Here is a 25,407-nt window from a genome sequence, read left to right on the forward strand (position 1 = left end):
GATTAGTGTAGGTGATGTGTATTGATGAAGCTAAATAAATAAATTATTATTTATTTATTTATTCACCAAATAAAACATATATACAATTATAAAAGCTTAACTTAAACAGCATTTAAAACCAATGAGGTTTGTGCATTTGTTCAATGCTGCGATACTCAAACAAGCACTACTCACTTCTCTCCAAATACATTCTTAATACTTTCAAAGCCTCTTTCATAAATTCCAACCACTGAGCTTGTAAATGAAGCTCTACATCACGCTGTCGAATCCTCTCTCGTTCTAATTCGTGCACAATTCGGTCACGCTCCCTTTCATACTCCCTTGCAGTCTCCTCACACTCCTTAAATATTTTAAAAACTGGGTCTTCGGACTTTTTCTTCTTTTTTGGTGGTCGCCACTGGGTTTCCTCTGGAGCTGCTGGTTGTTTAGGTGCTGGTGGTTGTGGAGGAAGAGGCGGCGGAGCGACTGTAGGTTGACTGCTCGTTCCTGGAGTATTCCATATATCTGTAAAAATTTTGATACAATGTTAATACTATTCTGTTAGGTTTAGTTCTCAGGATCTTATTTTTGACGAATGTACTTTGCAGGATACCTACTTGACTAGGTTTTGTATAAGATATTTTTTTTAATATTTTACTATTTTATAACTAGTAGTTATTTCAAACTAAAGAGTACCTGATGTGTTATATTATTATAGTAGGTAAGTATCTAAAGTTAATGAAAGATAAATTTAAAAAATACCAACCTTCAGGAATTGGAGTACATTCATAGGGAACATCGTTGACAGTCAATTCATCTACATTTTCGGTGGCTGTAACTTGCAGATGAGTACTTGACAAGCTATCTTCCTCCCCACCAACAACCTATTTCAATCAGAACAATAAATAAGTATTAGTGCTTACTCAAAATTTGTAAGTAAATACCATGCAATTGATGGATAATGATGGCTAAAAATAGAAAGCAAGAAAGGTACACAAACACCTTCCAGTCATCGACACAAGAATTTGAAGTGTCACAACTCAATATTAACAAAAAACTCAAGTGGTGACCCTTTTTTATTAATTAGGTTAAGCAATAGGTAGGCAAGTTGTAAACAAGGAACGCTTTTGGCCTGTTAAGAAATTAAATACTCAGAGAAATTTCAATAATAGCTACAAAAATAAACATAAAATATTTCTTTATACTATACCTACACCAAGCAAACAAAAATCACACCTGTACAAATCCAGCTTCTTGTATAGGCATCCCGGTAGCTGCCTGCACCCCAATTATATTCAATACCCTGTTTTCAAGGTCTGTTAATGTTAATTGAAGTGCTGGCCCACCACCTGTACCCTGAGCGGACCTATTTATTTTTGCTGACTTTTTCTTAACATTATTTTTGAAATCACTCCAAACCTTAAGAAACAGAAATGAACACCACACCATTAAAATGCACCATCAAATGCATGCATGTGTGAAGTGATAGTCTTTTCCTTTACATGCGCCTAATTAGGATTTTATGAAATCCTGAAAATATGAAACTTACCTTCCGCCACTTCTCCTCTGTTCGAGGGTCTCCAGTGCCATCACTGTTTAGCATATCCGTTAGCTCCTTCCATTTTTGCTGTATATAGTGTCTACCACGAGGGCCACCGCTGGGTTTAGATAAGTCTCCATACCTTAAATAAATTTGACATTAGTAAAAGGACTATCTTCCAGTAGTCGTTCTTAATATATAGGTATGTTACCTTCTTTTTTAACCTTTCTTTATTGACAAAAATTAGTTTATATTTTTCGCTCAACTTTGTTTTAAAAAAAATCAAGCATATGGCAAGCCTAATATTTTATTTGACTTGAGTATATTTACAAAAACTATCTCTCCAAAATTTAAAACTTTACAGAAATGTGTTCGAAATATGCTATTGAAAGATTATTAAAATCAATATTATATTATGCTTAAAACAATAAAATCTGAAATGAAATGTACTTACTTTTCCATAAATTCTACCATAATGGTGTATTGCGGGTGGCTGGTTCTCATTTCAGCAGAATGTTTTAGAAGTTAATCATATAATTCCAAAACTTTCACACAACATTCACAACACAAGTTCACTTCAAAACAAAGTTAACCTTGAATGAGCTTCGAGTTACCAAAAATGTCAAGTGCTTCGCGTCGTTCGTATAGGAATACAGTCTCACCAAACATCGTTTTAGTAATAAATTTGTGACGTGGGAGAGCCATGCTTCGGCACGAATGGGCCGGCTCGACTGGAGAAATACCACGGGCTCACAGAAAACCAGCGTGAAACAGCGCCTGCGCTGTGTTTCGCCGAGTGAGTGAGTTTACCGGAAGCCAAATCCCCTACCATTTTTCCCTTCCCTACCCTCCCCTATTTACTTCCCTACCCTCCCATATTCCCTTCCCTATCCTCCCCTATTACCCTATTCCCTCTTAAAAGGCCGGCAACGCACCTGCAGCTCTTCTGATGCTGCGAGTGTCCATCGGCGACGGAAGTTGCTTTCCACCAGGTGACACGTTTGCTCGTTTGCCCCCTTATTTCATTAAAAGAAAAATTGTATTAATAAATACATATACAATTATATAGGTACATACTTCATATTGCGTCATAATTTGAACAGCGTTTATGTTAAAAGTGCCCTAAAATCACAAAGTTTTTAATTGATTAAATACGTATCTAGTTTATGAATGAAATTTTCATTCAATTTTACGACCATTCGTTCTATTTTGCTCACTCATATTTACGTTGGTGTGACGTCACTAACGTTATCGTGTCGAGGTCTCGATACTATTTCGAAAGTGCTTCGTGCTTCCAACTTAAGTTGTCTAACGTTTTCGTATCGACAACTCGATACGCTTGCGATACGAAACTTACAATTGTTCGTGCTAGGCGTACAGTTTAACACACTTAATATTAATATACCTAAACTATAAGTTCTGAACAAATCACATACCTGAAGAGACCCATAAAGGTGACCTGCAGCGCGACCCACACAAGGAACTGCATCACTAGCATGGGTGGCGTTGAGTACACCATGAACCAGAAGAAGTCCACCGACCCCGACACCTCCGGAAACTCGCTGGAAATATTTAAAACCCCATCATGAGATATTGGAATTTGGAACACAATTGCAGTAAAAAATATGTACAGTTTGATTTTTTTTATAAGAAAAATATTTTAAAAATATAAAATATATAGTACAAAAAAGAAAATATATAGAATTAGTAATTACATACTAGTAAATACTAAACTTACGAGTCATAAATTCCCTTGAAGGCGGAGTTGGTGGCCGTTCCCACCAGCGTCCCGCAGCCTCCCAACGTCGATGCGTACGCGATACTCAGGAAATAGCAGATGGTGATGTCACTGGGCAATAGTGGCCTGAAAAAAGGTAATAAAAAATCAAAAGTCTCTAATTCTCTATGACCACTGACGCCATCTCTCGAAATCTTTGTTGAGTTTAATTCTATAAAAACTGCAAGATCAGTAACGCCATCTCTTAACAAATTCTGAAAGTTTCACTAATTACGCTTTTTAATTATTGTTAATTTGCTAAGATCTTTAGAAAAAAATCTAAAGTAACTTACTCTTCCTCTGTTTGTTTTTTGTTAGTTGGTTTTTCTTCTTTGCCGTTTTCTGGCAGAGCTTTCTTCCTGTTGACATAGACGTCTCCTAGTCCTTGCTGAAATAGAAAATTATAGCAAATCATGTTAATACAAATAACCGCGTCTTGCCCAAGAGGGCCTCCCGACGACGCATGCCAGCTAGATATGCTGCGAGTGTGAGTGTGGTGCCAGGGTAATGCGCTGTAAACGCGGCACCTCCCCTTTCGCCTCCCGTGCCCCTTTTTGAAAACGGACGGCACGCGCCGCCCGCCATTTTTGTTTTCAGTGGATTTCGAGCCGTGAGACTGCGCGTACGTACCTTTCAGTCTCCCGCGCAATACACATGACGTTCGCACCGCAAGCAATATCGTCTTTCCGTTGTGTTAATCTTTATCGTAGTAACTATATACTGTAAAGTGTAAATACTGTAACAAACTGGACCACTGATCCACAACTTTGCTTAGTTAGTAAAGTCCTGAAACCACACCCTGAGTTCTCATTTTCTGCCTACCGGCAGTGGCGCATCCCTTTTGGTAGTTCCCAGTACTAAATCTGGCACCCACGCCTATAAAATATAAATATTTTAGGGGTTGATTTTAAACATGATAAAAGAGCTGATATCTGAGGATATAAATAAAGATTAATTTAAGGTCATATCTTCTTTCTTTCTTACCTGTTCAAAAACTTCTAGAATAGCTTCGACGATAGGAACCATCATCGTTGTAGCTGCAGCATTAGACACCCACATCGAAATGAACATAGTGACAAATGTTAGGCCCAAGTTGAGTCTGTAGAAAACAATAGTAGGTATAATATGTATACAGTGTGTAACAAAAATAAGTGATAATACTTTAGGGTGTGTACGTGTTCCTTGTAGAGAGTTCATTGGGAAAGTAGCAGCGCTGAAAAACGTTTTTTTTTTTCACTTTTGTATGGGCAAGGGCCCGAGCGTCACGAGTTTCCCCATACAGAAGTGAAAAAAAATGTTGGTCTTTCAGCGCTGCTACTTTCACAGAGAACTCTACACTCTACTACAAGGAACACGTACACACCCTAAAGTATTATCATTTATCACTTATTTTTGTTACACCACCTGTATAATTAATAGTAACGGTATTGTAAATACTTCTCCACCTCATAGCAGTATCACGTACATATCAATATTCGAATACTACTTTAAAAAAAATGATTAAGTTTAGAATAAACCTATTATAATATAAAATATAAATCATCCTGGATCTCTCTAGCAATTTAAAACAAATTACATTTTTTTACAATAGAAAAAGATTTTTCAAGCCAAACTCATAATATTCTGGAATCTCTGGCGGTTGGCCTGAAGAAAAGCAGCAGCAAGACCTTATTAAAGTTGATATACTTTTGACACCTCATTAACTTTAGGTGCAAGACGAGCATTTATTTTAACTCTATCATTTACCGTCTATGCGAGCAGCCGACGACTTGTACAGTCCACAGCGCGACTCTCTTCGGCAACTTCGAGTGTTGGACTCCGGCGGCAATCATGAGACCACCCATGAACATCATGTTTGTCTCCTTCATGTAAGCTGCGCACACTTTGTCCGAATTCAGGATGCCCAGCGTCGGGAACAGAACGATGGGCAGCATCGACGTGACCGGTAAGGGTAGAAGCTCCAGCACCCAGTATGTAGCCATGATGAGGACCACGTACATACATTTGAAAGCCTACAAAATGATTAAGAAATTTAATGAGGCCTTTAATTTGAGATAGATCAAAACGATCCCTTGCAAATGAGCGGCTACCCTTATTTATTTATTTTTTGCGACGGGAAATGCATTGACTTAAGGATGGTAAGTGACCGCAGCTCTACCCACTAAAGCCCGTCGGACTCTTTGTCTTCCCGTTGCCGAGTCGCGAGAACGCGTGAGCTCTAGCTACTCCGTGGCTCTGAGCAGCTACCCTAAGGGCGTTCCCTTCGTAAGCGTGTGCCCGGTGCGGCCACCCGCGAAGCGTCCTTGTTTCATGTCATCCCATAGAGCAGAAAATATTGATGAATGATGGCTATTAATACATTAACAATTAATACGTAGTTAGATACTTACATTTGCATAATCTTTGTCGGTGGGATCTGTGTATAAAATGGGTATAGGCAGTAGCAAAATTGGGGTGATGACGACTAAAATAGATTTCCAGTAAATGGAGAAGAATAAACTGAGTCTTTGTACAAATGTGGCGCTGGACCCCTTTGAGAAGTAGTATGTTGTGCCCCTGAAACAAAAGTTTATAAACCTAATTATTCACGATGTCATTCCTACAATCGAATGGAAATTTGATATTTAAAATAAAATTAAGTTTTTGTTGGTTTTTGAAAATATTTAGAACCTGTCATCAGCGCCATCTCTTGTCGTTTCTTTGGTCGTTTCAATGAAAATAAATAATTCGATGAGATTTTAAAAAATTATAAAACTATGATGTGAACATATTACGTCAATGATAATAATTATTGTTCGTATCAATTGTACTAAATTGTTAATTATAATAATAAAATATTTTATTCTTACCGTCCTTCTTCCCCAACTCCATTTTCAATGGTGCTAGACATTTTTCTCCTATAATTAGACTTTTCAACTTGTAAGGCTCTCTTCTTATCTCATTCTCGACTACCTGCAACTGCAAAGAAAACAGTTTTATTAAATTTTGTCGTTGAAATTTGAAAACCTAGGTAATTATTATTAAGCTGTTTGATTTGTATTCTTTCAATACTTTTTGAGTTATAGGTAATTAAAAGCTCTTCTGTCAGTATCCTTTCGAAAAAAATCATTGACTTTTATAAGTGGACGCGGCATAATGGTCTCTACCAAATCAAAGTACTGTGGCCGGTCCGCCACTTTATGTTCCGGTTCTCCGAGGTACATAAACTGTCAAAGTGTCGTATTATAGGGATGTCGAAATTGAAAGAAAATATCGATATATTTATATAATCAAATATCGATAAATATACATCGATATTTGAAAAAATATTAATATCGATATATCGAATATCGCGAAAAAAAATATCGATATATCGGTCAAATTTTTCGATCAATTTGCTTTTTTTTAAATTAATTTATAGTCTGTCAAAAAGTGAAGAAAATTAAAAAAGTTTGTCCTTGGATCGGTACGTTCATATTTTTACTAAAATTTTTGTTATTTTACTGATGGCTTGACTTCGTATGTGCTAATTTAGTTAAAAAATATAAGATTTGTGATAGAATAGAATATAACATGGCTTGATTTTCGATATTTAATCAACATAGAAATTAGTAGATATGACGTTTAGTGATGTACTTTTTTATCGAATTTAAAAAATATAAGGTGAAGAATCTGATCATATAGACCTTAAAAAAGATTTTAACCTTAATAGATCACTTATAACATCTCATCGATATCCTCGACAAATATCAACCAAGTGTCCCATCACTATAGACCGCCATGTTTAGTTCTTGGCAATATGGCGCCGGCCACACTTTTTTGTAGTTATGTCGCTTCCATCTGTTTCCTTATTCATTGAAAAAAATACAATAATATAATATTGGAGTTTTGCCGGGAATGTGAAAGAGTGATGTTGTGTTTATAAATTATTTTCCTAAAATTGTGTTAACTGGGTTTTTTAATATTATTGTAGGATATTAATCATTAGATATTCGTTATCGCGCACAACTCACAAGTATAGGAAAGTTAAAAGTGATACAATATCCAGAAACGTGCTATTTTGTGTTCCCTCCAAAACAATATGGTTAAATAGCCGAAGTGCCATAATAAGAAAAAAACAATATGACATTTGTGTTTATGTATTCTGTCATCTGTGTGTCAAACTCCATGTAAACAAAAATAAATTCTCGAAATAAATTTAAAGAGTATATACATATTTCTGTAAATAAAGTGAAACGGTTTTTATATTTTGAATGTTTTTGAAAGGAGTAAATAATTTATAAAAAAATTCAAGGATTCCGTTCTAAAAATGAATAAAGAGGAAGTAAAGTCGGAGGCCGATGGTATGTAACTTCAATTTTACGTAAAATTTTGTTTATGTACTTCTTAAACTGGAAAAAGAATGATGAAAAAGTAGTTTTCCTCTTATTATTACTAAGAAGCTACTCTATCATTGAGAAAATATTAATATCTTAAAGTGTTATCTTATCATAGATTTTATACAATTTATAACCATTTTATAACATTTTACTGACGGCAAATATTTTATTTTAATTATTTTACGCTTATATTTGAATTTTAATTGTATCATTTCTTTTTAGTCTTAACAGAATGGTATATTTTTAAAGATTACAATATAACCTCTAAAATTCAGTAACAACTTTTATTATTATTGAAGCAAATTGACTTTCTACATACATATAATTTAGTCTTCATATTTTTTTGCATGCATGTTAAGGTTTTCAAAGCATACATCCCTTCCTTTTGTTTATGTCATTATCAGTTGGATGGTATAAATGTATTTAAATGTATAGCCTTAACATGGTACAACCATTTCATTCAAAAGTGTTAGACCCCTTTCTTTAAAAACATGACTAATGGCTATGTTTTTTATGTTTTGTGCTTAGCTAGTGTTTAATTATGATCTTAGTGTTTCTACAATAATATTGTATTGTACTGCTATTCTATTATAATGACAAAGTGCAGTTTAATTGACTCATATAACACTCTCATATTACATAATCTTAATAAGTATTAATTGATATCTAGGATATAGATTACTGAATATTGTATTGCAACTTGCACGTGAATGATCTTACAATGTAAAGTATTAAATCGATGTCATTATAAATATTATCATACACTCTGTTAAGTTAAGGTATGGTTTTTGCACATTACACCAACTCAATGCCAACCCAACTCAGTTTGGCATTGAATTCTCAGCTTTATGTAGTGTCAAGTAGGAGTTATTTACTAACTTGCGAACAACTAGTCGACAACTAGTTGTCAACTGGATGTCCTAACGATATAGCTTACATTTCCATGGCCTGTGGTGAGTTGGGTTGAAGTACAGTATGGTGTCTTGGCAACTTTTTGAACTGGTTGAGTTATACTTACAAAAAGAGGACTTAATAAATATGTATTATGCAATATTTAACATTACAAGTCCTACCAATCATTTAAAAAATATGATACAAGGAGATACTTTTAAACTACTAAGAAACATTGTGTGCTGTTGGTTTGTTTGAGCTATATTTCTTTGAATAGTGAAGAGCTAAAATCTCTTATTACTCTACATACATAAAGTACCTTGCGTTGACCTACATTTTATATGGCACAATTGCTTGCTTTTATTTAAATTAATGTGTTGTTAACACAGGGTTGCCATGCATCCGGATTTCCCGGATTTCTCCTAGTTTGAAGGGCGTCCGGGGACCGTCCGGCCGGGTTTTTGAAAAGTGTCCGGGTGAAATCCAGAGACTTTTGAAATCCAACTTTTAGGCCAGGCAGCAATAAACGAAAGATAAAAACTCGCTAAGCACACACAATTTCTTTTTTCTTTGATCAAAATCAAGGACGTTAATCACATTTTTACAAATTTTTGTTGAAAAAATTGGGACGTAAAAAGTAAATAGTTTTTAATGGGTGTCGGGGGAAATAGCCATATTTCGACCAAATGTCCGGGATTTTTGTCGTGCTAGACCGGCGACGGCAATAAAGGTGATGGCAACCCTATGTTAACAATACAATGATTTGTTGATTTAGCATCATTGATGTTACGCAATATTTAATGAATCAAAACTTCTAAGTAAGCATTACAATATGGCACAAATATAAAATACGATATGATGTGTTATGCGTGATATTAGTTGTGTAATTTAAAAAATACTTATATCATTATTTTTCTAACCATTCAATAATAAATCTTAAATATATTTCCATAGTAGTCATACAGCTTACTATAATATATAATGTATACTAAATACATATTACATAGTTGTTTGAATCTAACATTCGTTTTCGCCATAAACCATTCACGATGACGCATATGAGTGAAGCCATAGAAACAAGGGGTTAGCCCAGACGGAAAATGTAGCTGAAACTAACTTGTAATTACCTCATTCCACGTAAATCCATGTTGATTATTATGTCACTCGGTATCAAGTGTGGAAGTAAATAAAATATCCTACAGAATGGTAATTTTTAGGGTTCCCGTAGCCAAATGGCAAAATTCGGAACCCTTATAGATTCGTCATGTCTGTCTGTCTGTCTGTCCGTATGTCACAGCCACTTTTCTCCGAAACTAAAAGAGCTATACTATAGATGTATATATGTCTGTGAACCGCATTAAGATTTTGATACAAAAATGGAAAAAAATAATATTATAACAACTGAAACAAAAAAATATATCATGCTAGCTGAACTTCGTGTCACTTTAAAACCTTTCCTGGACTTCTACGAATATTTTAAGACTAAAATCAGCCCAATCCGTTCAGCCGTTTTCGAGTTTTAGCGCGACTAACACATTTGAAAATCCATTTTTATAAGTATACTAGCTGTCCCGGTGAACTTCGTGTCACTTTAAAACCTTCCCTGGACTTCTACGAATATTTTAAGACTAAAATCAGCCCAATCCGTTCAGCCGTTTTCGAGTTTTAGCGCGACTAACACATTTGAAAATCCATTTTTATAAGTATACTAGCTGTCCCGGTAAACTTCGTGTCACTTTAAAACCTTCCCTGGACTTCTACGAATATTTTAAGACTAAAATCAGCCCGATCCGTTCAGCCGTTTTCGAGTTTTAGCGCGACTAACATATTTGAAAATCCATTTTTATAAGTATATAAGATAATAATATAATATACCTATGCGTCTGGGGTATCTATGGGGATATTGGATAGGTCTTCAAAAATCATATTGAGGTTTCTAATATAATTTTTAAATTTCATTGTTCATAATACTGCTACAAATTACAGGTAATTGTTTACACTCTGATGGCAATAATGTATGAAAGTTACATCGTTTTGTAAACAAAATGGGTTCTCACGGGTAAGATTGAGTGTCGTGGCTGCGACAAGTGGGCAGTGGCGAAAACTCAATAATATTGTAAAATAATATGGTATAGTTAAAGTAACAACTGTGTTAATATTAAACACTGTTTTTGGAAGCAGTGGCGGATTTACAAATTTGCCGCCTGTAGGCTTTTCAATTGTTTGCCGCCCCTATAACTGACCTTTGAAATTCAATACGTTAGTTTAGTTCACAATCATATCCCACCAAAACCATTTTTTGAAAATTTTTGCTGAGACGACCACACAAGGTGTCACCTTGTGCGGTAGCGAAACGGCGAAGCCATACATATTTCCTGGTATGTAGAATTTGTTTAAGTTAGGGTTAGAGTTAGGCCTTGTAGATTCAGAAGCTTGGCTCTACATGAGACCTCATATTTTCAGACCTTTTTCACAGGGTAAACCGTAAACTATAAGTGGTCGTCTCGGCAATATTTTACAAGAAATGTTTTGGTGGGATTTTTTATTTCTGTAAGATAAAAAATGGAGCAAAATTTGCCGCCCCTCTAAATATGCCGCCCTAGGCTCCAGCCTACTTAGCCTATTGGTAAATCCGCCACTGTTTGGAAGCAAAATGATGTTTCTTGTCTGAACAAACACTATAGCTCAGTCAACAAAGTAGTTGTAGAATGCGTGAACGGGAACCTAAGCGATTTCTGCAGGAACTTATTCAGGGTGGTTGAGGACAAAACATACTAAAAGTCCTGACGTCTAGGTGAGCCGGAGGGAAGGGGGACAAAGATCTCATTTTTTTATTTTTCGCCAATAACTAAAAAACGATGCGTTGTAGCAAAAAGTATTATATGATGAAATTAAAGCTTATTAAATTCTCTATAAATTAGATTCTTTACAGTTTTTGCAAATTCTCATCCGTTTTCGAACTACACGCTCAGGAAAAGTAAAAATTAAAAAAATCTTTATTTTTAAATATTCCTTTCGTCCTAAAAGTAAGTCCTAAAAGTCCCGACGTCTAGGAGGTGAGCCCTCCTAGATGTCAGGACTTTTAGTATGTTTTGTGCCTAATCTACACTACTATTATAAAGAGGAAAGATTTGATTTTTTGTTTGTTTGTTTGTTTGTTTGTTTGTTTGAGTCGAATAGGCTCCGAAACTACTGGACCGATTTGAAAAATTCTTTTACCATTGGAATCCTGCATTATTTCTGCTGAACATAGGCTAATTTTTATTTTGGAAAAATATAAGGTTCCGTAAGATATTTGGGATTTTCGGACGCAAGGTTTAAAAAATCAACCAGAAAAGTTACTTATTTTGCGTACGCTGCCTAAACTATAAAAGATAGAGGCATAAAATGTTCTAAGTAATTATAGATCTTTTAAATATCTACAAAAAAGTCCGCGACACACTATACCTATCTATGTTGAGTGAGGCACAATAACCATTTTTTTATTAAAAAATCTAGATTTTTTTTTGGACTATATTTAAATGCGTTTATTTAAATCATGCTATTGACCCTTATCAAAATAAATTATTTCATCACTAAGTACAGTTAATGTAGATAATATTTGGTCTTTGAATGATTAAAATTGGACGTTTGGTTTTAATGTTATGGCGAAATTAAAATATTACGATTTCTGCTGCACGTTGCGAATTGGGCGTCAAGGCGCGATGCGCGGGTGTGCGTGCGGTAGGGGAGAGATTTAATTATCAGTGCCACAGACTCGCCCGGAGAGTCCACGTAAATATTACCTCGATCGTGGGAATCGCAGACACAATAGATTTTCAATAGTTATGCGACAGCCGGGTGCTGCTTTATTGATTTGATATAGACTATCGTGCTTCATTATTATAATCCTAATTTCAAAAAAGCTTTAAAAGTTATGACTACGAAAGTAATATTTTTAGAACTTTTTAAAATAAGTTTTGAATGACTATTATTTTTGATTGCTATTATAATTAATTAATTTCTTTAACTATAAATCTCCAATAGCGGCAGCCGGCTGCCAGCATAACAATTGAAGATCTATTGTGTCTGCGATACCCACGATGCCGATGCACGATGGAAGTATTAATGCATATTTTTTAATCCACACTATTTCTGCTGAATATAGGCTATATTTAATGAGAGAAAAAAGGGAGGTATTAAGTGTTAATAATTGTGTGAAAAATCTACCAAAATATTCCTTCTTGCTTATGCTTTATAAATTATAGACTATACTTACTTATCGCAAAGTGATGTACTATAGTCTTATAGAGGACATTAATATCAACGTAAAAGTCCGCGATATCGTATGTCTGACTACTACAATTATTATTATCTTACAATAACTACTTTTTAATCTAAAAATATGCAATAGTAACGTTGCGCTGGTACAAACCATGCCAAACTACTTATCAGCAGGTATTAGTACTTACCAGAGGAGTTTTTAAATTCGCTGAATCCTTCTGGACTTCCACCACACGAACTGACGTTAAAAATCGGAATTCCAATCATGCTTTTGAGAAATTTATGCCCACCAAATATGTGCAATGGGACAAGGCTGCTTATTAAAGAATTAAAGGACAATTTAATTGTAGCTACCATTATCACCGGCCCAGCAGCTGGTCAACTAGCTCATATACCGAGGATACCGATGATTCCAACTGATCTGCCAATCCCATTTAAACGGCTTCAATTTCCGGTAAAAATATCTTTCGCATTGACTATTAACAAGTCCCAAGGTCAAACTTTCAAATTAGTAGGCATCGACCTACGAAAAGAATGTTTTACTCATGGTCAACTATACGTTGGCCTATCCCGAGTTGGAGCTGCTGATAATCAATTTATTTTGCTGCCACAAAATAAAACAACATCAAATATCGTTTACAGGGAAGCTTTAACCCAATTTTAATGGAATCTTTTACGCAAAAAGAAGTATGGTGTAAAAAAACATAAAGCGCAAAAGTACAACAAAAATACTTTATACAAAAACAAATAGAAAATTTCAAAATGTATATAATAGTAGATGTAGGTAAGCATAAAATAATAAAGCATAAAACTACAAAAAAAAACATAAAATATTTTAAACAAAAAAAAAACATGAAGAAATTGCAAAATATTATAAATAATAGTATCTTCTGCAGGTAAGGATAAAATAATCAAACATAACACTTAAAATATAAAAATAAAAAAAAAATACAATAAAAATGTGTTATAATATGTACATAATAATTATAATATAGTAGTTGTAGGCAAAATAATGTAAACTATTTTTATGTTCTGCTTAACTTAAAGATTGACTACCTTTATTTAAAAAAAATAATTTAAAAACCAATGTCCACCCGTGCGAAGCCGGGCCGGGCCGCTAGTCACCCTAAATAAGTTTCAGCAGAAATCGCTTAGGTTCCCGCTCACGCATTGTACCCCCTCTTTTGAGTCATTCGTTAACCGTACTACTAACTGTAATCAGTATTAGCAACGTTACTCATAAAACTTCGTTTATCTAGCAGGAACCGTACATTTGCCGTGATATGGTTTATGGACTATTATGGAGTATTCTACATTATTAAGGGGGGACGGAAATTTTAAATTAATTATTATCATTACTAAATGATAATAATTAATTAAAAATTTCCGCATACGTAACTCTAGAGTCTAGCAACACATAGTTGTACTATTATCTATTCTGTGACAAAGTCTAATGTTGTTTGTATAGATAAAACATGAATAAAGTTAATAGTGTTAGGAGATTTCCAATAAAGTTTTCCTAATGAGGTCGTTATGAAAATGATTTGCTTTATTAACTAACCAGCAAATCCATGGTTCCAAGTTCCAAAGTAAAAATGTATAATTAATAGATTTTAAAGAGATAAAAGGTTTAGTTTCAGACCAAAAAATAAGCGCTTGGTGTACAAATGAGATATTTTTAAGATGTTAAGCGTTTTATAGAGCCTTACAAAATTTCCACTTCGAAGTCAAAATATATTAAGAAAGCACATATTACGAATTTTTTGTAAAACCATAAGGGCCTTGGCCTTTGACTAACAAAATCATGATTTTAGATTTATTTTAAGACGTCATGGTTCACATTTTTAGCGCGTTACCATATAAATTGACAAAGACATAGGCGCGGGCGTTATTCATTAACACCTTATTATGTTGACACTTGACAGTGGTTTTGGCAGCACAAATACAGATGGAACTTTGTACTTTTATTTTACGTTCAAAAGGATCTAAAATAATAAAGCTATTTTTATTACCTATGTAATTTAGGAATTAAAATATTTAAATGGATCTTAAGTTTTTTAACGCCCGCTGTAACATTATTTGTAGTAAGTAAATTCTGGCTATTTTAATAATTTAAATTTTTCTTGAAACTGAAACGTCTTAGGTATCATGTACCCGATGTAAAGAAATAATTAGATATTAAGAGCGGGCTGCCGAATTTTGCTGGGTTTTCTAATAAGTATTACGAATTACGATCCCGGAAGACGATTGACTTAAATGAAATTGAGATTTATTTATTCATTTTATAATTATCTAATATTTGCTTAACGGAAAACACGATTCACTTATTTTGACTCGATAGTTATATTTTCACATCTCTGGTCGCGTAATTAAGGAATTCCACAGGAACCGCACATGTGTACCGCACAATAGAAGCCTGTGTAGAAGACACGTGGTCTACTCTATATCTATGTCAAATTGCATAAAAATCGGTCCTAGTTCATGAGATTAGCGCATTTAAAGAAAGCTCTTTAGCATAATACTTATTAGTTTTAGAGCTTAAATGTTCATTAATAAAGTGTACTGTGTGTGTAGCTAATAATAATTGTGAAATCTAGCAAAACCTAACATTAGTCTCAAGCTAGATACTAGAGACCTCAATTAGGGCTTCCATAGCACCTGGTAGGAACCTTGATCTAGACTTGATCTAAAGTCCTAGATTGTCAAACGACCTCTTTATTGATTAACAGCTGTTCTTAGAACCTACGGGTTTTTATACTGCTACAAAGTATTTTCATTTTCAAAGCAATTGTGTGTTTTAAAATTCATCATAAATTATTCAAAATGTTCGGCCAATTGTTTTTGTGGTCTGTATTTCGAGAATAATTGACTCTTCACCTGTGCTGTGTGCTGGTTTCGATGTTTGTTGGTTTTCACGTCTAGGTTTACCTTTAAATGTAGTACTTAGTATTTAAATACTAAACCTCTAAATGCAGTCATTTTGTTAAATCATTCGTGGAAACAAAAGAAATGTTGAAGAAATGTCGTTTCGGATCCTTGACTTTACCAACTTTACTGTCTGAATACAAAAATTTGCTACGAATGGCGTTAGTAAGTATAATTTTTTCTCTCAACTCATAATGTGATGGTTTCCCTATAAGGGAGCTTTATTTCTCCTGCGCATATGCCGTCCCTTTAGAATTTAGATCTACCTTAGTCCATAGTCCGGTTCCGGTACTCCGTAGCACGTATTATATCTACGAAGACAATCGTTATTGTGTTTCATGGACGTGATTGTCATTGTGATTTTTTATTCCACTATAAAATACGCAAGGAATATTCCCGTGGCTATGTTTTATTAGTTATTAAGTATATTACATAATCTTTAACCAACTGAAATACTTTGAAATCCATACTAATCCATACTAATATTATAAATGCGAAAGTATCTCTGTCTGTCTGTCTGTCTCGCTTTCACGCCAAAACTACTGAACCGATTGCAATGAAATTTTGTACACAGTTATTCTAGAGTCTGAGAAAGGACATAGGCTACATTTTGAATTTTTGTGGGAAAATATCTTATTTCCATGAAAATATCGATGAAAATTAATTCGCATTGCGCGTGGCCAGCGCTCATCCCGGGGGTCCTGGGTTCGAGTCCCGCAGGCGGAACAAAAAGTTTTCAATGTTCCTGGGTCTTGGATGTATATTAAAATAATATTTCAAAAATCTTAAATATATTTTATGTATAATATTATAAAAAATCCAGAAATATATCGATGCAATGAACATTTTAGTTCTAATACGATTCAACAGATGGCGTTTTATTTTTTACTTCATTGTAACAGAACTAATCATACTTATTAGTTATTATGTTTTTGTTTATAGTTTTTAAAACGTTAGAATATTATGTTTAATACTATTATCACTTGGTATAATAATAATCAATCTATCTTATCTTATAGAACTCCTACTGCATTTCTAATATATGTGACAAGTTGACAACAGAAGGCGCTCTAAAATAAAGGAGTTCAAGTGTTGGCCTATATTCCATCCAGAAAATATATCAATGCAATCAACATTTTAATTCTAATATATGAAAACAGATGGCGTTTTATTTTTTACTTAAATATATTTTATGTATAATATTATAAAAAATCCAGAAATATATCGATGTAATGAACATTTTAGTTCTAATACGATTCAACAGATGGGGTTTTATTTTTTACTTCATTGTAACATAGAACTAATCATACTTATTAGTTACTAGCTGTTGCCCGCGACTTCGTCCGCGTGGACTTTAGTTTATAGCGCGCGGTGTCAACAAAATTTGTGTCAAATTTAAAAACTTTTTAAAACCCTGGTAAGTGGTACTCCTCTGGCGCTGAAAGTGCTCGCCTCGCCGCTGCCATTCCGGTGTAGCGCGGCCCTTAATTAATCAAAATACCCAAAAACAGCTGTGCAGTGTGCACATAATCTATACTAATATTATAAATGCGAAAGTATCTCTGTCTGTCTGTCTGTCAGTCTCGCTTTCACGCCAAACGCCAAAACTACCGAACCGATTGTAATGAAATTTTGTATACAGATAGTCTAAAGCCTGAAAAAGGACAAAGGCTACTTTTTTACTGGAAAAAAGGGTTGTCAGGGGGTGAAAATGCGTAAATTTGTTCAAATTAAGTTAGTTCCAAAAAGTCATAATAGATGGCGCCGTGCGTCTTCTATATCGCGCTGACGCTTGCTCAAAAGTTTTTCTATAAGAGGTGGTATCATCTTACATTTAAGTTTCGATTTTTTTCGATTGTTATATCTATTCTACGGTATTAAAAAACTCAGTACTTTATCTGTGCAGTGACGTAACCTTAAACCTATCAATGATAAATAGTTTATGGGTAAAGTTGTGTAATTGGGGGGCTAAATAAGCTTTAAAATTTGGCATAAAATATAAAGTTTAATATAAAAAAAAGAAATACTTATTGTGTGCACACTGCACAGCTGTATTGATTTAAGAGGTACCAGGGTTTTTTTATAAAAGCTTTTGACACCAATTTTGTTGACATCGCGCTTTATAAACTGAAGTCCACGCGGACGAAGTCGCGGGCAACAGCTAGTTTTATTAATAACGCGCTGTAAGTGAAAGCCACATGGATTGTCTGCTCATCGTCTGCGATGTGTAAAACTAGTAATAATTTGTATAAAGATAGTTTAATTGAAAATGGTCATGAAATTGTTCATATTTTCGCACAAAAAGCAAAGGATGCATAATAATTCTTACAGCTCATTAGAACAATAAATTACAACGTTGACAGAGATAATCTTGATATTATGCAAGATTATAACAATCTGAATTGGTGCTAACGTCCGTTAGCAAAAATCACTTATCCAAATGCCATGACCTTTCTTTCATTAGTACGAAAAACGAGTGAGATGGAAATACATAGCTTTTAACCCAAGTCCCAACTATTAAATTAGTTATTAGACCATGGCAAAACCGCACAAGAAACTATAAAATATTTTGAATACCGAATATTAAGCAGCTGCGTCTACGCAGTTGATGTTGGTAACCCTGAATTTTAGCAATTCAAATGTTTGACGCAAAACCGCGCCCCCAGTCCAGGCTGACCCGCGTCATATTACGTAACTCTTTCACCTTGGACTCCGACTTATTCCTGGGAATTTTTATAGCTCCATCTACTGGGGATCTATTTATACTGGTCTGTCCGATCCGCAGCTGCGATGCTATGAATTCATCTATTGATTGAAATATTCGCTGTTTTGCTTGGGAGTACCAGTATTGCAGAAAGTATATCTAGCTTAATAGCTGATCAGTCCGGGGATCCTATTTTCCTAATTCCTACCTTAATTCTCATACCAACTCGCTGACTCTCGAGCACGTGTAGTATAAGAATCGGACTTCTGAACAAAAGATGTAAAGGATTTCTTAGAATTTTCAATTCAACTCTAGAGGCAGCAGATTTTCCAATGTGACTTTAAACACAAACTACAAAAGAATACTTTAATAAGTATGTGTGAAATTAAAGTCCTACGCAATTTTCTGTGAAAATCGGATGATACCAGAATGAAGTTTACGATGTTTTTCCTTGATTCCTAAAATTCACAATTGCTACGAGAGCGAGGTTACTTTCTTTCCGACATTCCGCTTTTAACTCGAGGTTAAATTGGGAATTGGGATACCCAACGAGCGGAAAGGCGCCTAAAACCATCCCAGAAATAAACTGAAGGTTGATCGGATCACAGATGTGCGTAAACATACGCTGTTTGCTTTTTTAAATTAAGAATAGACTCAGCTGATCATGTGATATATGACGTAACAATTGGAAACAATTTTTTGTTCAAAAGAATAACGTAAGTAAAACAATTCATCATACGTCGATGATTTATGAAAACTGTAAAATATGTTTGACGAATTTCTACATCATTGGGAAACATAATGGAAATATAAAAGATCTGGATCAAACCATTTTATCCATGGCCATTTAAAGTAGGACAAAACCTTAGAAAAATGATTGGTCTCGCGCGCGCGAGATCCATCTTATATCTATGGACAAAACATTACTTTTTTCTAACCTACTCCAAAAAGGTGCGTAAAAGATATTTAGGACCTAAATCTTAATGTTTTTGTTAAATATTCTGTAAGATTACTTCAAAGAGACATTCCAATAGGTCACTACAATACAATAATAATTAAAAACTGGTTTGATATTATGCTACACGAAATGTACACAAAATGTCCTGCCGGCTGCCACACATGTCCAAGAATTCGTCTGCCCATTATGCCGTCTATACTTGGTCAAGGACTGTTTCCGCGTAAGAAACCTGTTTTTAGAGCGTGTGCTTTATGTTCTGCTTCATTGTTTTGATTACAAAGCATTTTTTCATAATTAGTGTCATCGTCGGCTTTATTCATTAGTCGTTAATCATTACGCTAACACCTTTATATATTTTTTACTAGATGATTCCCGCGACTTCGTTGCGCCAAAATTCTTTTATTGCGCTGCAGCTGGAACTATTTATATTTCCGGGATAAAAGCATCATAAGGCCTTTCCTGACTCAAAGTATCTAAAATCTAAATACCAAATGTAAGCAAAATCTCTTCAGCGGTTTGGGTGTGAAGAGCTAACAGGCACTTCCGCATTTATAATATTGGTATGGATATATTGGTCCTGTGTCCTCTAGGCTGAGCGAAAAAAATGGCCTTCTATGTTAACAATTGCTTATCAATAATGCAGAAAGACCTACTATTTAGAGCATTTTCAAAACACTTACACAATATGACATTTATTTCTTCGTATCTTATACGTTCAATTTATAGAATAAGTCCAAAAAATAAATATATCAAAGGTTCCTCCATAATTCATTTGCTGTTATTTACATTTGTCACAATTCATAATTTGTGGCAACTAAATGCGTTAGTTATCACGAATTAACGGATATTGGTTAACTGATAAGGTTTTCCGCACTAACTACTTGTAGAGTTTTGTTGTTCCAGTCAAACCATTGTTTAATCCGGCCTATCAATGCTCAATTACAAATTATTTGATGCAATATACGTTAAGAGGTTTTATAAATCTTCATTATTATTTGTTTTGTTATCTACAGATTATTAAAATGTGATAGTTTAATTCTTGTTCGAGTTTCATGCCAGGATGAATAGAAGAGAAAAATGTGGAAGAAAAAGTGGACTATAAAATGCAGTCAGAGGCATGTGGCATCAAGTTTAACATTAATTCATAAATCATAAAATATTATGCTTCCGACTGCATTTTATAATCCACTTTCTCCTTCTACATTTTTCTCTGTAACCTTCTATTCATCCTGGCATGAAACTCGTAAGCAAGAGTCGTATCAATTAAAACATGGATGCGATTTCGAGATTAGGTCTTGTTTCGTTCTTTTTAAATAATTTATTTTATTAAACAGTATTGATGTATTGTCATATAACCTTATGTTTTTTAAACAGTATTGAATAGTAGTTTGCATTTACAAAAGCTATTGCAGTGTCCAGACCATCAATTTTAATGTCATTAACCGCAATTAGAGCATGCGTTTTCCCATTAATGACTAAATGCATCTACTTGGCTAATTGCCACGGGCAAATGACTCCTGACAGTGTACTTCACTTGATGGTCAGATACAAAATTGCCTTCAATTTGATACGCTATTCTTTGTGTTGCTAGACAAGGATATCTTTAATTTCCTGAATTTCTCATTTGTGGTGTTTTAACGAGAGCATTCGATAGTCGTTTCTTTGAATTAATTTGTGTTGTAAAGTCAATGATCATTTTTGCTTGTCCTAGCGGCCACAGCTTCGTGGCGCACTTGTGGCTTATGCTATCAAATACTTATCAGTTTGTCCCTATTGTCGGAAACCTCCACGCCACGTAATGATAGCCCATTGTTTCGAGGTCTGCCGTGTTCAAATTCATAGCAGACCTTGAACTTTCTAAAGCAGGTTTACAAAAACCAGTATTTTATGGTCTTTTTGTACCCACTCTTAGATAGAGATGTTCACTTGTCTGTAACGTGATGTCTTTGACAGTAGCCTTTAGCCCACTTGCGCTTAGGTTAAAATTCAAATTTGGTTTAACTGTAAACATTTCATTCTATTATTTATGAAAGAGAAGTAATGATATAAAAACCCCATTGTTCCCCAACACCTCTTACTAACAACATAATATAAGCATTACTAGCTGTGCCCCGCGGTGTTACCCGCGGTTTAAGTGATATATGGGTTTATGGTAGTGATGATGATTAAGATGAAGGTAATTTCCGCTCTTAAAACAACGTCAAAACTCCCAAACTTGTATCTATAAAGAATCAGGAGTTCTCTCAGCACCTTCCGAACCATGGTATACCTTGGTGCCAAATCTTACTTACGTAGCATATGCTTAGAATACTGCTCACGAAACCGAAGTCACCACATATTTCCATATACATTTTGAGGAGTTCCCTCGATTACTTATGGATTTCTTCATCAGGTCACCACTTTTATGAATATGGTACCAAATTAGAATGATAACCTATACACCAAAAGAAAAATTTTTAAAATCGGTTCACAAACGGCGGAGTAATCGTTGAAGATAAAAAAACGAACATAACACCTCCTCCATTTCGAAAGTCGGTTAAAATTGTAGCCTATGTGTTATTCTGATGTATAAGCTATATTATTGTAAAGTTTTTTGCGTGAAAGAGTAACAAACATCCATACATCCACACATCCATACATCCAAACAAACTTTCGCCTTTATAATATTAGTAGGATTTCTCAAAAAACATAGTCTGTCTTGCCAAAATCCATTGCAAGCCTTCTCATAATTTGAATTATTTGTATATTCTGAGATTTGGTTCCTTGTGTATTGGCGGTAACGACCGGGCGACCTTGCGGCCTTTCTTTCCTGATTATTTGGTATTTAACCAATCTAAATTAGGTATGGCGCGAAAAACCGTACCATTTGCATTTTAACTTTTTTTTTTTTTTAATGAAATAAGGGGGCAAACGAGCAAACGGGTCACCTGATGGAAAGCAACTTCCGTCGCCCATGGACACTCGCAGCATCAGAAGAGCTGCAAGTGCGTTGCCGGCCTTTTAAGAGGGAATAGGGTAATAGGGGAGGGTAGGGAAGGGAAGGGAAAAGTTGAGGGTAGGGAAGGGAATAGGGTAGGGGTTAGGGGATTGGGCCTCCGGTAAACTCACTCACTCGGCGAAACACAGCGCAAGCGCTGTTTCACGCCGGTTTTCTGTGAGAACGTGGTATTTATCCGGTCGAGCCGGCCCATTCGTGCCGAAGCATGGCTCTCCCACGCATAAACTATACGTGGGATACTAACTTCTTCTCGATACATGGCTCAACTGATTTTATAACTTGAGATACAAATATTAAGATTAAGGATGCTACTAGGTTACCGGCTTAAGGATTTTGGAGGGATTACATTGATAAGAATTTGTTCTAGTTTGTATTGCAGCCTAACAATTAATGAAACACTTTCATAACTGTTCTCAGCTAAAAATTATACTTTGCTTGCTTTTAAAAAAGTATTAATTTTACTAACGTATAATAATATATTATAATTTCTGACCTTGACAAATCTTTTCATCAAAACATAAAACCGAACTTTTGAAAGTTTTAAATATCGTTAATATTCATTTAGTTTTTGTCACTCACCATAGCATTAATTATGGTTTCATAAGATTAATTACATTTCTCAAAATACTTTCAGAACTTATGTTAGTCACAAAGGAAAGGAACTCCACAATCTATCTTCCATGCTTGAAAGATTTTAGGTCACATGAGAAGTCGAAGCTCTTTGGAGTTTTGTCTCAACCCAGACACAGCGTCTAGTGTCTAGACATGTTCATATAGTCTGGACTTTTAATTCGATACGAAATACGAGTAGTTGATTATATTATACTTACATTATGTCTTATCTATGTCTAGCCGTGTGAAAGGATGAGTGGAGACGATTCAGAAAACCTAGAATCAATTCCAACTCTATGGTACGACTCTCTCGATTTGTTATGTAATTAGTAGAGGAACGTGCAGTATCTAAAGAATTTCTCTAGATTTATGTAGACTTTTATGAATTTATTCAATAAAGTCTACATGCGTCAAATGCTCTGATGATAATTATTGTAAACGATGAGTAATTATATCGGCATTTATATACATAATAATGGAAGTAGTATTTTTCTCGAGTTTATGTAATATGTACCTGATGATCTACGCCTAGCATTACGTAATTTCACAAAGTACAGTTGCAATATGGAGCCCTTAAAACGTTCTACAGCGCGTTAGGCCCTTCCGCATGCACGTTTATTTTCAGACGGTGGGTCAACGTATTCGTGATCCACTTGCTGAATGCCATATTTTATCCTGGCCTTGTCCCAGGCATCCCGAAACTGAAATATTTCACTTGACAGTTAATATTGTTTATCATGCGGTTGGCGTGCTTTGTGAGTTTTCTGGATTGGATTCATTGTAATGCTTATTGCTCATTTCGCACTGGATTTAAAGTTGGTCATAACATAACTCATACTTGATCTAATTCTATATTCTTGATTTAATATCTTTTTTTTTACATATTATTTTGCAAGTATTAAATATATTTATTATGTTTAATGACGTTTTACACTTTTGGATAAGTACTGCAGTTTAAGCATATTATCTACTCGTATATTCATACATTCAGATTGTGTATTCCCAAGAGCCAGGATACTGGATACGAATCGAAATTTCAAAGTGGAGCTGTTCAAAGGTCAACAACACGAGCGTACTGTATTCGTACAGGTTTCGCAGGTAACTGACCTCATTTTGAAACTTGGAATGATTGTGATTTGCGATTACAGGTTGATGACAAGCGGACAGACAGAATGAATGAGAGTAATAGGTACGGGCCGCGAACAACATTAGAATCGCTCGGCAAAAATTGAATGGGAAGGCGCAGTGTTTGGTTTTTAGGTCCCTTTGGTAGACTCGCTCTTGGTAGATCGCAAGTGACAAGGTTTTGGGAGGTATATTACGTTATTGGTAGGTATTGTACACGCGCCAATTGCTCCTTCCAGTTTCTCCGAGGAGTCTCTAGTACGCAGCTTTAGTGTTCGAATTTATTTCCTGGTAAGGAGCCCTAATAATAATATGCCTTTTGCTAATATGTCATAATGAAAACTGCAGACTATTTCCAGCATACGAAATCTCAAATTACTACCGCACGTTCAACCGCTACGCGAAAGTTTTAATACTTGTGCAACTAGCGGCATATAATACGAAAACTTTTAACTGTAATTTGCGAATGTAGGGACTAGGGAGTAATTACCAGTAGATGTATTAAAATTTAGCATCTGGTTTGGACTTTAACTTCAACTTTTAACGACATCTTAATCAGAAGATTTTAAAGTTGAAATAAAACTTTTTAGGCTTGTGGTTTGAAACCTTTTGATAAAGTAGAAACTAGAAACACATTAGAATGAAAACCGTAAAGACTCGTCCACAAAATTGAAATAAAAACTTTATTTACTTGATCTCAAGCACATGAAGTTTAAAAGATTTTTCGGTAATCCCCCAAAAAGGGGGATCTATTTATCGCTTCTGCTAAGCTAAGCGCATGCTCTTAAATCTATGTCACGAAGGCCTAAGGCTATCTACGTTGTCGTTATCATTGAGTCGTAATAATTACTTAATAATTAACCTTTGGCCTTCACACTATCGAATGTAATGTCTTTTCAATGTCAAGAGAAACATCCGATATGCATTTTAGCATCAACTGACTTTTTGCTTAATAAAACATCAAGATCCTGCCTAATTTTTTAGACGTTCATGGAATAAAAAACCTGTGACCCACTTCAAAAGAAACAGGTATAGTCACAGATTTTAGAGGTATAGTATTTTTCTGACAAACCAGTAAATCAGTATATTAGTTTCTTACCCTTCGATATTTTCTCAACGTTTAAAGATCATACTATATAACCTAGAACTTTTATTAGTGGCAATACGTGACTAGAAGAAGGGACAGATATTTATGTAGGGTATCTGGGTCAATACAAAGTCCGTGTCAAGTAAGATTTCTAAGAAACAATGGACAAAACTATCCTCTATTAGCACGC

At 34.8% G+C, this 25,407-nt stretch overlaps 3 protein-coding genes across 4 annotated transcripts in view; 1 reads left to right on the top strand and 2 right to left on the bottom strand.

The window, feature by feature from the left end:
* Positions 1–25,407, bottom strand: part of LOC121728468 (protein I'm not dead yet) — a 39,171-nt gene that overhangs the window by 7,682 nt on the left and 6,082 nt on the right. The window contains exons 2-8 of one of the 2 annotated variants that reach the window (XM_042116659.1): positions 6,146–6,254; positions 5,687–5,852; positions 5,043–5,308; positions 4,281–4,395; positions 3,590–3,684; positions 3,258–3,383; positions 2,956–3,081 (exon numbers count right to left, since the gene is read on the bottom strand). In XM_042116659.1, coding sequence (XP_041972593.1) covers positions 2,956–3,081; positions 3,258–3,383; positions 3,590–3,684; positions 4,281–4,395; positions 5,043–5,308; positions 5,687–5,852; positions 6,146–6,186 — 935 coding nt within the window. In that variant the 5' untranslated portion in view covers positions 6,187–6,254. The remainder of the gene's footprint in view (positions 1–2,955; positions 3,082–3,257; positions 3,384–3,589; positions 3,685–4,280; positions 4,396–5,042; positions 5,309–5,686; positions 5,853–6,145; positions 6,255–25,407) is intronic. The other variant, XM_042116660.1, reaches the window with a different exon arrangement.
* LOC121728472 (nuclear apoptosis-inducing factor 1-like) lies at positions 104–2,218 on the bottom strand. The gene is made up of 5 exons (XM_042116668.1): positions 1,974–2,218; positions 1,529–1,661; positions 1,216–1,398; positions 746–863; positions 104–504 (listed from the first exon to the last, which is right to left on the bottom strand). The coding sequence occupies exons 1-5, from the start codon at positions 2,021–2,023 to the stop codon at positions 167–169; spliced, it is 822 nt and encodes a 273-aa protein (XP_041972602.1). The 5' UTR covers positions 2,024–2,218; the 3' UTR covers positions 104–166.
* Positions 7,453–25,407, top strand: part of LOC121728469 (GPI transamidase component PIG-S) — a 46,360-nt gene continuing 28,405 nt past the window's right edge. Inside the window, exon 1 of the mRNA XM_042116661.1 lies at positions 7,453–7,618. Coding sequence (XP_041972595.1) covers positions 7,585–7,618 — 34 coding nt within the window. The 5' untranslated portion in view covers positions 7,453–7,584. The remainder of the gene's footprint in view (positions 7,619–25,407) is intronic.

The sequence above is a fragment of the Aricia agestis genome, chromosome 6 (genome assembly GCF_905147365.1).
Source record: "Aricia agestis chromosome 6, ilAriAges1.1, whole genome shotgun sequence".
NCBI classification, from domain to species: domain Eukaryota; kingdom Metazoa; phylum Arthropoda; class Insecta; order Lepidoptera; family Lycaenidae; genus Aricia; species Aricia agestis.

Bases quoted from the DNA above. Each gene is read 5' to 3' on its own strand.
- LOC121728472 (XM_042116668.1), bottom strand. From the start codon at position 2,023: ATGAGAACCAGCCACCCGCAATACACCATTATGGTAGAATTTATGGAA. The intron at 1,662-1,973 runs GTAAGTACATTT...AATTTATTTAAG, and splicing joins ATGGTAGAATTTATGGAAAA to GTATGGAGACTTATCTAAAC. The intron at 505-745 runs GTTGGTATTTTT...AAATTTTTACAG, and splicing joins ATGTACTCCAATTCCTGAAG to ATATATGGAATACTCCAGGA.